The sequence below is a fragment of the Vigna radiata genome, chromosome 7 (assembly GCF_000741045.1).
Source record: "Vigna radiata var. radiata cultivar VC1973A chromosome 7, Vradiata_ver6, whole genome shotgun sequence".
Classification (NCBI taxonomy): Eukaryota; Viridiplantae; Streptophyta; class Magnoliopsida; order Fabales; family Fabaceae; genus Vigna; species Vigna radiata.
This window is the reverse complement of record NC_028357.1, coordinates 4,591,720-4,605,558: the sequence shown is the minus strand read 5'-3', so window position 1 is coordinate 4,605,558 and position 13,839 is coordinate 4,591,720. Positions and strand designations below refer to the sequence as shown.

At 31.4% G+C, this 13,839-nt stretch overlaps 1 protein-coding gene across 2 annotated transcripts; it reads right to left on the bottom strand.

The window, feature by feature from the left end:
- Nucleotides 1-1,524: 1,524 nt before the first annotated feature.
- On the bottom strand, nucleotides 1,525-8,823 carry LOC106767225 (long-chain-alcohol oxidase FAO4A). Of its 2 annotated transcripts, XM_014652067.2 has the most exons (3): nucleotides 8,437-8,823; nucleotides 7,698-7,967; nucleotides 1,525-3,505 (listed from the first exon to the last, which is right to left on the bottom strand). In XM_014652067.2, the coding sequence occupies exons 1-3, from the start codon at nucleotides 8,782-8,784 to the stop codon at nucleotides 1,658-1,660; spliced, it is 2,466 nt and encodes an 821-aa protein (XP_014507553.2). In that variant the 5' UTR covers nucleotides 8,785-8,823; the 3' UTR covers nucleotides 1,525-1,657. The 2 variants fall into 2 exon arrangements, with proteins under 2 accessions (XP_014507553.2, XP_022638628.1); XM_022782907.1 differs by lacking the exon at nucleotides 7,698-7,967.
- Between the last annotated feature and the right edge of the window lie 5,016 nt (nucleotides 8,824-13,839).

The window sequence follows — 13,839 nt, the reverse complement described above, 5'->3', positions numbered from 1 at the left end:
TTGAGAATCCATATGAATATCTTCATCCATTTTAAACAATGATTACCTATAAAATTATAACAAGTCTTATTAACATAATTAATAATTAATCAAACAAATATAAAAATATTAATATAGTAAAATTCTATATCATATAATTAAAGTAATAAGTAATTTTTATATAATTATAAAATTATTAAACAATTAAAGATAGAAAATATATATATATATATATATATATATTCAAATATACATTATTAAAATATGTTAAAAATATATTTAAAAACAATACATCAAAACATATAAATTCCTTTATTAAAATATCTGAAATTTATATAAAAAGTAAACTAATAAAACAAATCTTAAAAAATAAAACTAATAAAAACAAAATCTAATAAAAACAAATCCTAAAAAATAAAACAAATCTTAAAAAATAAAACTAATAAAAACAAATCCTAAAAAATGAAACTAATAAAAACAAATCTTAAAAAATAAAACTAAGAAAAACAAATCTTAAAAAATAAAACTAACAAAAATATAATCAGAAACCGCTTAAACGGATGTGGGTATCCGTCGACGGATGTCAGCATCCGTTTAAGGGTAAATGGATGGCGACTTTCGTTTAAACGGTTTCACGAAGGAAATTTACCTCGACTCGCCGCTTTATAACAGGTTCGCTGGTTAAATGGTTGGATAGAACACCACCACACCAATGCAATGCAGAGATATAATAATTCAACGACAAATTCTTTCAGGAATCGATATCTCAATCACCACTTGACACCACAAGAAGAATGAGAGAAAGAATTTCTAGAAAAATAGAAGAAAGAATTTATGGGAAGAAAGAGTAAAGATGAAAGCATAAAGATAAAAAGAGAATAAATAGGTTATGTGGGGGTGAGGAAGAAAATCATAAAATTTTATTTCTAAATATAAATTTTTGCTAAAGGATAAAATTGGAATAGAAAAAATAGAGCAGAGGGTAAAAGTGAAATGGGGAGGTGTAGGGAGTAAGTGAGGAGGTACAGGGAGTAACTCCCTTGGCCTTTGTCTTAAGGTTGTCTATCTCAATCTTCGGGTTGGGCTGATGTGTCTCAATTTTTAGCCCAAGTTGGTCGGTCATAATCTATAGATCAAGATGAATGTAAAAAAATGTCATGGTACCATTAGGACAATGATATTTTAACACCATTTTTTGACACTATTTTGACACTGTACACGTGTCAAGATGTGATTGGACGATTTCAAATTAAAGAAGTTGAGGCAGGGGTATATTTGGAAGAGAAAAACCAAAGTTTGTTTTTTAATTTGAAATCGTCCAACCACATTTTGACACGTGTGCAGTGTCAAAATGGTGTCAAAAAATGGTGTTAAAATTTTATTTTCCGTACCATTATTCATATATGATAGCACATAAATAAAATATACAAAAATATCATTTGACACACCTAAATCTTTTACATTCATTTGACACTAACCTTATTTACTTTTTACTCTTTTTCTTTTTTAAACAAATACAAAAGTTTCACTTTTATAACCATTTTATCTTTATACTATGTGTCAAATGAATGTAAAAGTGTTTCGGTAGTAACGTTAATATGAAATATATCCACTTGTATGTGGAATTCAGAACTTCTTCTAGCATCACCAGCAAAAGTTTTCCATTTCTCTTTTGTCTTCAATTTCTCTTCCTTCTAAGAACTTGAACAACAGACTGAGCTATGCAATAAGCAATAGCCTGAACAGTGACCATCGGATTGACACCTAAAGCTGTGGGAAAGACACTAGTGTCTGCCAAATAAAGGCCCTCCACTTCCCATGTCTCTCCCATTTGGTTCACAACTGAGTTACTTGGATTAGTGCCCATCTTACAACTTCCCATCTGATGTGCTGAACACAATGGTGTTGTAAGGTCTGTTAAAGACACTGAACTTTCTTCTTTCACAAATTTCTCAAACTCATGATAGCTCACCTTCTTAACATTTATGCTCCTTCCCTTGTTATTGTGGGTCCCAATTTCTTCAGCTCCAGCTGCTGCAAGAATTCTCAGCACCTTCTCAATTCCTGTAGCTAAATTCTCCTTGTCCACATCTTTCAACTGATAGTTTATAAGAGAAGGTGAGTTCACCGTTCCTGATCCTTGATCCCTTGCCAGGGCAAATACATGAGCTGTTCTTGAAAACTTTAGCATTCGATCTTTCATATCTTTGCCAGAAGTCCACGGCATTAGAATGGAGAACATACCAGGATGCAATGAAGGCGTTTGGATCACTGCACCATATCCAGTTTTGTCAAACTGCGCAACAACTGTGGACATTGCTGTCATAATCCCTCCTTCATAGCTCTTCTTATGTTTCTCTGGCCACACCTTAGGTGAAGATGAATCAGGGAAGTGACCCCAAGCCATTGCCACTGGATGAAGGTGCAAGTTTTTTCCTATGTTTTCATTCTTCAATCCACTTTTCTTAAGTAATGCTGGAGTACTGAGTGCTCCACAGGCTACAATTGTAACCTTGGACTCCACTACACAAATGTCCTTTTTTCCTTTGTATTCAATTGCAAAAGCCACTCCACGAGCTGTTTTTCTCTCACTTCCTTTCTTTCTCTTGTGCAAGACTTGTATGGCCTCACAATTTGGAATGATTGCTCCGTTACCTGATTTCACCAAATCCACTAGCCATGTTTCTAAAGTACCTTTCTTCTTTCCATTCTTACACCCCATGCAGCACCAACCACAGTAGTGATCCGATGAAGCATTCCTTGGAATATTGCACACATGATATCCCATTTCTAGACACCCTCTTCTTAGGACTTCGTTGTTGAACCCTTCCTCTTGAATCTCAGATTGGACTCCCATTTTGTCACACACAGCATCCATGGCTTCTTTGTACAACTTACTTTCAAACAGTTCTAGCTCATGGCGATCACACCACTCCTTGCATACATGTTCAGGAGTTCTAATGCTGGCTGACCAGTTCACTGCAGATCCACCACCAACTGTGGATCCTGCTAGTATTAGGACAGACATATCCTTTGTTGCAACCAAACCATTGGAGAGGTACATTTGATCCATGCTTGGTCCTTCAAGAAGGGAAAGATTGTTCCTAGCACAATAGCTTCCTTTCTCCAAGACCAGCACTTTATAACCAGCATTTGCTAGAACTCCGGCTACTACCCCACCACCAGAGCCAGAACCGACAACCACAGCATCACATTGGATAACTAAAGAAGGTGATGACATGTTAGAAGCCTTATTCCTTTTAGATGTGGTAGAGACTGAGAATCCAAATCGTCTTAAAGAATTTTTAATGATGTCTATTGGATAGTTCAAATGGACAAGGCCTTTGTGAAGAGGACCTCTGAACTCTTCTTCATCATCATCGTCGTCGTCCTTGTCCTTTTTTTCATGTTCTTCTTCCTTCAATGTTCTACGTAAGAAGTGGTTCTTCAACTGTGCTTTAAGCTCTGGATCAGGTCCACAATATCCAATTGCCTTCCATGATGGGTTTTCTTCTGCTTCATCTACCTGAAAATGGAATAGCTATCATTAATTTACATAAGAATCACATGCTTTGTTCCACACAAAAATATGAAATTGAACATATATTATCATGGAAAATCCACACAGTAGTTATATTATATTTAAACGCAATGCTTTATAAACCCAAGATAAAATAAAAGGGACAAATAAAATAACTTTTACTGTAAGCTGATTTATTAAAATTCTATGATATTGATTTCTCCATCATAAATTTTTAAGATGTGTATATAAACTAGTTTATGCAAAAAAATTTATCTGCTTTTATTCCAAAAGAATTTGTGGAAAAATTTATCTAAAAATATCTCTTATTCAGTACACCATTCTTTTTTTCCCAGTTTCAATAATACGGTTAAACAGCAGACAAAAGCTTGTCCTTTGGTCAAAAGCCTATACAATTTCGTTAAAATTGGTCCAATAGTTTCTTCTAGCACTTCCGTGACTTTCTTCTCGTTCTTTCATAATTTTTTAAATGGTAAAATTTGAAAGTTATTTTTTAACTTTCGAATTATATACTCTTAGCGAAATCCAAAAAGTATTTTCTTAAAAATGACTATTTCTAAAAGTTTTTTTAAGAGAAAAAATAATTTTCAAATTACATGTTTGAAAGTCATTTTTGACTTCCAAGTTATTTTAATTCAGAAATAAATAAAAAATGACTATGGGGATGTAGGAGGAAAGATATGGAAATGCAAAAGAAGAGGTGAGTTGTTTAGGGTTTAGGGAATGACTTGCACATAATTACAATCAAACATACCCAAACCTTGAGGAGTCAATTCCCACAAATAATATAAAATTTTGGGTGGTAGAAAAAAAATAAAAAGAAATTTGTTAATAGAAAAACAAATAAATAAATAATGAAATGAAAGTGTTAGGGCACCCATCCTATTCCCATTTTATTATTTTTTAACTCTTCATATTTTCACTCTCCTATTTCTATTCGACTACATAAGAAAAAAATTATTAGTTCCAAAAGTACCAATTTGTGACAAAATATGTTTTAAGGATTATGATATATTTGAACATTTAAAATTCGTATATATAATATAGTTACATATAGTACCTAATGAGTTGGTGAAATTATTTGTCCGGTTGACTGAGACATAGATGATAGTTTCTTTAGGTTATGCTATATTTTCTTTTATGGCAAATGAAATCAACGTTAAGTGAAAAAATATATCTGTGAGGTGGAAGCAAAGCAAAAGCTGAAAGCTCCTCTATTTTTTGCCACAAAAAGCTGCAACTGTGACACAGCTGAAAGAGCAATAAATATTGAACATTTGGCCAGCTTCTTCTCCTCTATAAGGTGAAGAAAAACTAAAAAAATAAATAAAACAGTAATGTTAGGGACAACCTACGGAATGGGACAGTATGCTGAAATAGCCATTTGATTTGAGTTTGTTCTATCAGCTATATTTTTGTGGCAGAGTGGTAGCTTTCATATTGAAAGGCAAGTGAATGATTTTCTTTCCTGAGCTGGCATCATTTACTATTATGCCAATGCTATGCTACTAAGACATGTTTTAGTTTAAAACACTGTTGATTTTCATTTGATTTTAACAAGGAAACATTGAAGTATCTACAACCTAAAATTTTAAGCACATGGTACCTGAAAATTGAATGAGGGACACATGAATGACTATATTGAGTGGACACTATTCCTACCTAAGGTACGGTTGTAGTGAATGTCCGAGCTGTAAGTGACCACTTGGACATTAATTTGGATATATGTACAATCATGGGGGAGACACCTTCCATACCCTACGTATTCTGCTACTTCACATCACCTATATAAATGTTTTTCACCCAGAAACTCTATCAAACAGTGATAGTATTATGAAGAAATTGGCTTGGGCTGCAACTGATTATTATATCAGTACATAAATATTTCTATACTGCATTTTGTTAGTAAGATGACCCTTGGTCTCTCGTTTATCATACCAAAAATTATGAAATATGTTCTCTGAAACAAATCCTTTAAGTTTTGTTCTATTTGATTGTCTTCTCTCTATAGTTTGGTGACAGAAGTAGATGCTGTCATATACGTTTTTATTGTTGCAGGGCTGAGATGGACGAATATATCTTCTGCATGCAGATTATCATTAAGACATTTCACATTCTGGGTGCAAACATCAAGAATTTATTTAAGTTCCTCCTTTATTTCTTTTTCTTGGGTGTGCAAGTCAACACGTCAAAATACCATTCATCGAGACCATTTAATACTTTTAATCACTTCTGAAACAAAATTTCTCAAGTACATTTTTAGAAAAATACTTTTTACACTGTTTACACCTCAATTTACATAAGTTCATAACAACTCATTTTTAGAAATATTATAATATATTTATAGAAAAAAAGTTAAATAATAAAATAATATATAAACTGTGAGTAAAAATTTGCCTATATCAAAATAATACTATTAAAACAAAATCTCCTACGAATATATATGAAAATTTGTAGTTTCTAATTTTACTTTCCTAACTATTTACCCTTGAACTAACTTTTAACTTTCATTAATATCAAAATGAAACACAACTTGAAATTTGATTCGCACGTTGACGAAGAAATAAAGAAAAGTTGTAAATAAAGATGTAAAATGTCTAAATAATTGTATCTCCCAATAATGGTCATGCATTTAATGGATATTTATGTATCTATATAGAAACTTGTCATGCATACATTTATCTCCTACGTTGACTTAGAAAAAAGAAAAAAGTTTTACTAAAACAAAAGAAAAAGGAGTTAATTATATTTTTAGTTACATTAATATATAACATATCCAATGTTTCCATTTAATCAAATGAACCATCTTCTTTTTAGTGTGCTCCATTTAAAAAATGTATCCTATGGAACTACTTTTATAAGTTAAACATTAAAAGGAGATAAAAAAAATGTAGAAAATAATACAAAAGAAGATGGTTATTAATTCCCTCAGTTCCTCTTTTTGAATTCAACTTTCAATTTATTTTATTTTTTGTTTTATTTTTTACCTGACAAAAGGATACTATAATTTAACCCTCACCCACTTGCTTCTTTTTCTTTCCCCCGTCCCTTTCTATCAACTATATTTCTAGACAAAACATTAATTATTCTCTTATTATCATAGACATTATTTATTATCCTTACCAAAAAAAAACGTACCTTAATCGTAAACACCAGACGATAAAGGAATGCATAATCTTTCATGTTACCATTCCAAAAGTTTTAATTAACTCCTACATTAATGATAATCAAAGCCAACCTTATAGTTAAGAAAAGCAGTATATTCCATCACTTCAATGCCTTTTGTAAAACATTTTTTTTATTTTTATAAAGTATAAAAATTAATCACATCAAAAGAAGGAAGAAGACAGAAAATAACATATTTTAAGAAATACCAAGACTTGAATTCACTTTGTCACTTATATACTTAAGTGTTTTTATTTTTTTTTTATAAAACTTATATTACATATTTGTGAGTACTCCACTTTTAAAAAATTAAATAATTTTAGTCCACTATTAATGTACGTTAATGTATCATTCAATTATTATCACGCTACCATAACACACATTCATAATTGAGAATAATACTAATTATTTATTGATTATTAATAATATATATCACTATCGTAAAAAAGCTTTTCTATATTAATTAAAAAAAATTATACCGATTTACAAACTAGTATATAAGTAAGGATAAAAAAATATTTGATTTTTTATGCCAATTTCAGAACTATATAAAAAGTTCATTTTTTACATCAGCTAGAAAAATGATTAATATGTATATGATCTAAACTTTTTTTTTTATATCGGTTGAGGTGATAACAAATATAAAAATTCTGATTTTTAGATCAGTTAACCGACGTAAAAAAACATAAGTTTTTATACTAATTAATGTATAAAAGTCTCTTTTTTACTATTTTCACATTTAATAATAATACCTAATCTTAATTTATAATTTAATATTGACCTAATTATTAGATGATATTAAAGGATAATGATTTAAAAAATAAAAATATAATTAAAATTTTATAAGAAAAATTATATATTGATTAAACTTTAAACACAAAAAGATAATTTAAGTGAGAATTATGACAGAAAAAGAAAGAAAAAAAAAATAAGCATTAAATGTTGTGCTTGTTAATTTGTGTAAGGTGAGGCTTTGGTAGAGAGATAGATAAAGAATGGGGACAATAATTACCTGAGTGAAGAAGAGAAGGAGAGTGAGAAGCTTGATAGTCCTGAAAAACATCTTAAGGGGACGAAGGTAACTGAGAGACCAAGACTGCATAGCCCTTTGGCGTTTGAGCAGAGACATTTCAGGGTAGCTATGGAAGAAGGGAAACCTTGATGAAACACTCGCCATGCCACACAGTATGAACGTGCCAAACCACGTAGACAGTAGCCATAATGTCAGTAGCAGGAGCCATGTACTCGGGTGCTTCAGTTTCTCACTTATCACTTTCTCTAGCTACAAATCAACCACATATTACCATAAACTTTGAATAATTTTACACAAAACTCTACTTTTCTATATTTGTTATGCCACTCATAAACTCTTTACGGTAATCTTATGCAAGTTTTAAAACGTAAGTTGATTTCAGTCATTGTCGTTTGATCCAAGAGGTCAACAAGCATATTAACTACTATGATTTGAGAAATTATACACTACCCTCTTGAAAATTATAGTGTTAGTTGAAAGTGGAATGTTTATTTTGTAACATGTTCTTCTCAACTAATCGCTATAAGTTAATAGAATTAAATATGTCACTGTACTGTTCGGTGCTAGAAATTATTTTGAAAAAATATATTAAATTCATGAAGTCTAAAATAAGCTGAAAGCCAAATTCATGCAGATGAAGTTCAGACTAAGGCATGGTGTGAAAAAGAAGAAAAGAGAAAGAGAGAAAAGTGGAAAGGTTAAAGGTGGCCAGTCCTACATGGTGAGGTGTTCCAGCCATGGAAGCTGAAGTGTTGTAGAAGTTGGCAACAGATTCATCGGAGGAGCGAACGAGGTTGTTGTCGATTGAAGGTATGATGGTGTCGCAGAGAGCAACTAGGGACTTGATCTGCCTAGGAGAGAGAGAGTATGTGAGAGGTTTTGGGTGTTTCTCTCTCTCCTCACCAACATCTCGATCACCATCACCATCACCATCACCATCTAGGAGAAGACTAGTGTGTGTATGAACAGTACCAAGCTCAAGCACAGTGTGAACTTTTGCCCCCATCCTAAAACTACCACTTCTGCTATGGCTTTCCCCGTTGTTTTCCATGCTTTTTCTGTTCATCTTTTCTCTTTCCTTATGCCAACTGCTATATATACAAAGTCTGTGTGCAAGCCTTCTCTCTGGCTAGGACTTCGTATAATAAATAACCTGCATAACCTGACACCAAATTTCAAATCAAATCAAAATCAAAATCAAAATGAAAACAGCAACTAATTAATAAGTTGTCTATTTCTTTTCATTGAAAAAATATATATGTAGGATCTATTGGTAACTATTTAAAATTATAGTTTATTGTAGAAATAGGGATACACGAATAAGATTCAATAAAAATGAATAGGTGAATAATATAAAAAAAGAAAATTTATATATATATATTCATTGTCTTAATAAATTGAGTTGAATGTGATGTAAATTATTTATGTAGGTTTTATTGTGGTTGAATTATTTGCATCACATTATTTGTTTAGTCAACATACCTTTTTATATTCAAACTTAAAAGGTTATATCAGAAACCTCTTTCCTTGAAGGATTTATTTGCCGAAGAAATGCAAATTCTGAAGAATTATATCTGATAAAAAATTATATTCTTACGAAATTTTATTTTCTAATTATTGATAATCAAAGCATATAAACTTTATGTTTAGATAAATAATTTATATTTTTTACCAAGCACCTGAATCATCCAACTAGTTAGGAGTATCAGAAAAATCAATGGCAATCAATAATCCTAATTATCCACACTAGCCAGGTATTCAAAGTTGAAGTTCTCCAAGAGGAGTTATCACATGCATGAACATTAGAGACAAGTTGTTCATATGCAGCTGTCTATCAATTCCAATCAATGGAGCAATATAAGAAGGAAAACAACAAGAGTCATTCCAACATTTAATTTGCTGACCCTTCTCTATTGTCTAATAAATAGTATAAGAACGTATCAAATCATTTAGTATCTTGCAATCCACCCTCCGTTTTGTTCATATATAAAAATAAAACTAATGTTGTGGTAGTTTGTAATGATTTATTATTGGAAGATATTTGTGGGAATAAATTTGTAGATGATTGTGATGCTCCTATTTAAGGATTTGAAAGCAAATATGGAAATGGATTTGTGAGATTACCCTTTTATATAATCTCAATTAGAATGAAGAGATTTGTAGGTGAGAAGTCGATTTTTTACAATATTATCCTTAATTTTTTATCACTTGCATTGGAAGAGAGAGTGTGTGTGGTGTGTAAATTTTGAAGTTGGAAGCATTGATTTTGAGATGTTGGAATTGATTCTAAAAATCAATTCATTGGAGAACCGGTTCTTGTGTGATTAGTTCCTTGTATTTTAGAACGAGTTCTTTGGTTTATATATATATAATAACAATAATACATCATTTTTTACAATAAAAGTAAATTTTATATTTTAATCTATAATTTTTTTTATTTATCACATCAATCAAATTGCTCTAAATTTTATTCTCAAATTCTCTCATTTTCATATCTACATTCTTAAAAAAAAAAATAATACAAACTTTATCTTTAAATTCACTTAAATTCATTTACTCTATCTTTTTCAAATCCATTATTATCAAATATGGCTTATTTTGATTAGGTAAGGAATGACGGAAAAATCAAATCCGTATCCAAGAATATTTGCAGATAAAATATATGATATATAATAAATAAATCTTATTAATACATATCCACGAATAATAATTACAAATATTTAATTAGTCAACATGTTAATGATATGAATATGATAGTGTATATCAATATCCAACTCATGACCCGTCTTATCTGCTAATAATTATTAGTAAATTTTATTGAATTAAAACATTAGTTATTGAAAAATGGTTAAAAATTTGACTTCAAATGTTTTCATTTTTTACTTATATATGTAAAATTGAAGTTATTTTAAAAATGTATTTTTTAAAATCTATATTTTAGTGCATCTCTTTTGAATATTTTATTTAAAAAAATCACTTATTTACTTTACTATTTGTAACATCCCAAAAATATAACTAAAAACTATATTTAAGAATCCTTATATTTACAATATAATAGAACAGTTTCATGGAATAAAATTAACTCACCATTATCCTAAAATAACCATAAATTTAAAAACTTTATAAAATCCCTTGCTGATGCAAAGATAAGAACACACTGAACGGTCATACAAGTAATGTATAAATCGAACGGTTCTAAGCTTATTACAACAAAGAGTACAAGACCAAACGGTCTTACCCTAACAGGGACGATCCTCTTCTTCTAGCGCCTGCTCCAGATAACCATCTTCACACTCTGCTCACACCCACAGGGTGATCATTGCAATGACGAAGACGACCGAATGAGAAAACATGACAAGACAGGAAATAAGGGTAAGCTAGTGTAATTTAATATTCATGAAAACATATAATTCAAACAAACAGTTAAAACACCCATGAACATGTATAAAACATATAAACATATCTTAACCGACCACTTGACCAAACTGTCCGGACCAGTATGAATATGTAACTTATTGTCCTTCGTGCACTCGTGCGAGGTAATCTGGAAACCTCACGATTACCGTAGCTGGAAACCCAAGCTGCCACACGAAGTTAGCCCTTCATCCCTCATTGTAGTTGGAACCCCAAGCTATCACATGAGTTTAGTCTATTAGCTGGAAACCTAAGTTATTATGCGACCAGGCCTCCTGCTATTCTCACCACATGCAATCACCATTATCTACTTGATACTAGGTGACCATTAGAATGTCAAGATGAACGACGTACTAAGTTTCCCATTTTCATACTTTTACCACTTCAATAACCATTCACTGAGACATTCCTCCTTGGAATTCTCTTTCACATCCTTATTACAATTATCATCCCATACTTCCATACCAATATACTTTCTCATACATGATACATTTAAGTAATTGAAATAAATACTCAGAATAACACACATAAACAATTCTTTAAAACTGAACGTATCCTAGTAGAGTCAGACCGAACAGTATACAACCACCATCCTTAAACATGACCCGAATGGAAGAACCCTCCCAATATGTGAACATGACTGGACGATCATTTAAGAATAAGGCTCAAGCATGAGCCAAACACGGTTTTAGGGTCAAACACTAAAACAACCTAATACTAGAATTAAACCGAACACTCAAATCTTAGACCGAATACCTATGGCTTAGGTCGAACACCTATGCCTTAGGATGAACACTATTGGCTTAGGCTAAACACCATTGACTTAGGCCGAACACTCAAAGCTTAGGCCAAGCGTTAAAATATAACCGAACGGTTCTTAACAGTAAGACCCATAAGAGGCCGAACACAATTAAGACCAAATACAAATATGAAACTGAGTACTACGAAGAGACCAAGTGCTAGTACATGGCCGAGCACTACTAAGACCGATTGCTAGTACAATTGAGCACTACTGATACCGAGTGTTATATTCAATTTGAATATTAGCACAAGACCGATCAGTCATTAACTGAAGATCCACAGTAGCAGAATTCAGTTAAGACCGAGCACTACAGGAAAGTCGAACACTACTAAGAGATCACTCACACACCTAAGATAGAATGGTCATGAACGAGTAAGACTTTAAAGAGATCGAACCCAGTTAATGACCGAGTACCTGAGCATGACCAAGCGGCCAACAGTGAACGCTCGACTTTTTGCATAATTCTGCAGAACTTCTGCAAAGTTATGAACAAGCTAGATTTTACCAAATCTGACTATGTTTCCCAGCTTCTAATCCTTTCAACATGAATCATATATACATTTACACCTATTCAAGGGTACCTAGATCTTCCTAACATCATTTAGAGAGTTTCATCTTAGATTTGAGAGTCAATTCTACAGAATCATGAACTCAAGGACAGAAAATTAGATTTTCTACTTTTGGTACAATTTTGAGTAATTCAAAGGCTCTAACCAGTTCTAAACAACTTGCCCATATTCTCCCTACAGCCAAAACCACACCGAACACAATTTCCCCATTTTTACCATTTCACTTCCTCACAATTCTCTCGGCACAGTACCCAAAATTCTGTAGGGATGACAATAACATGACCAAATCATTCAACCGCTTACATAAAATATTGTCGAACACACAAACATTCAATTTCTCATACATGCAACATCATCAAACAACATTTTCATACATCATACACCAATCAATTATATTAATTAGCTTCCCTTACCTCTCAACTGAACCGAATAGCTCAACAATTGCAGAATTTGTCTCACTACACCAGAAAATCCTAGAAATACCTATAGCTCACCGACTTGTGAGAAAAACCACCCAATTGAACAAAAATGAAGTTAGAAAGGAGAAGAGAGGGTTGAAGAACACATGCAACTAGAAACTTGGCTTGGATGTGTTAGGAAACAGAGTTTCTAGGAAGAGGATGAACTTACTGATTCTAAACTAGATTTTGATTGGATAAAAAAAATGATCTTGACTCCCAGATTGTTTAGACGGTGTTTGATTGATGAAAAATGAAATGAGAAAGAAGGATTCTAAAGAGAAGGAGGATAAAAGAGAACAAAGCTTTGAAGAGTGATAATGGTTTTTCACATAATGGAACGAACTTTGAAGCCAACGTTTATACATCAACATTATTTTATTATTAACTGCTCGGTTCCATTATCTGCTGCTACTTGTTCACTCCCAAGGCTGACTCCTCTAATGTTTACACAAACACATGTCACTCCAAAATTTTCTTTAAATTCTCAATTCTTACAATTTTAGTGAATAATTTAATTTAAATTATATTTCAAAATTAATTTTTAAGTTGATAACTTAAATTTTTTTTTAAATAATTTTATTTAAAATAAAAAAAATATAACAAATATATATATATATATATATATATATATATATATATATATATATATATATATATATATATATATATATATATATATATATATATTCAATTTCAAATCATGAGACATTCCTCCTTGGAATTCTCTTAAAACGATCATAATATTCTCCATCTTACACATTCCATATAATCCAAATCTCATAATATAACACAGTCTTATTCAGAAATAGTTCTGTAATATAAAATGTACTTTAAGGAAATGACCAAACAGCCAGATACTGAGAAGAAAACCAAAT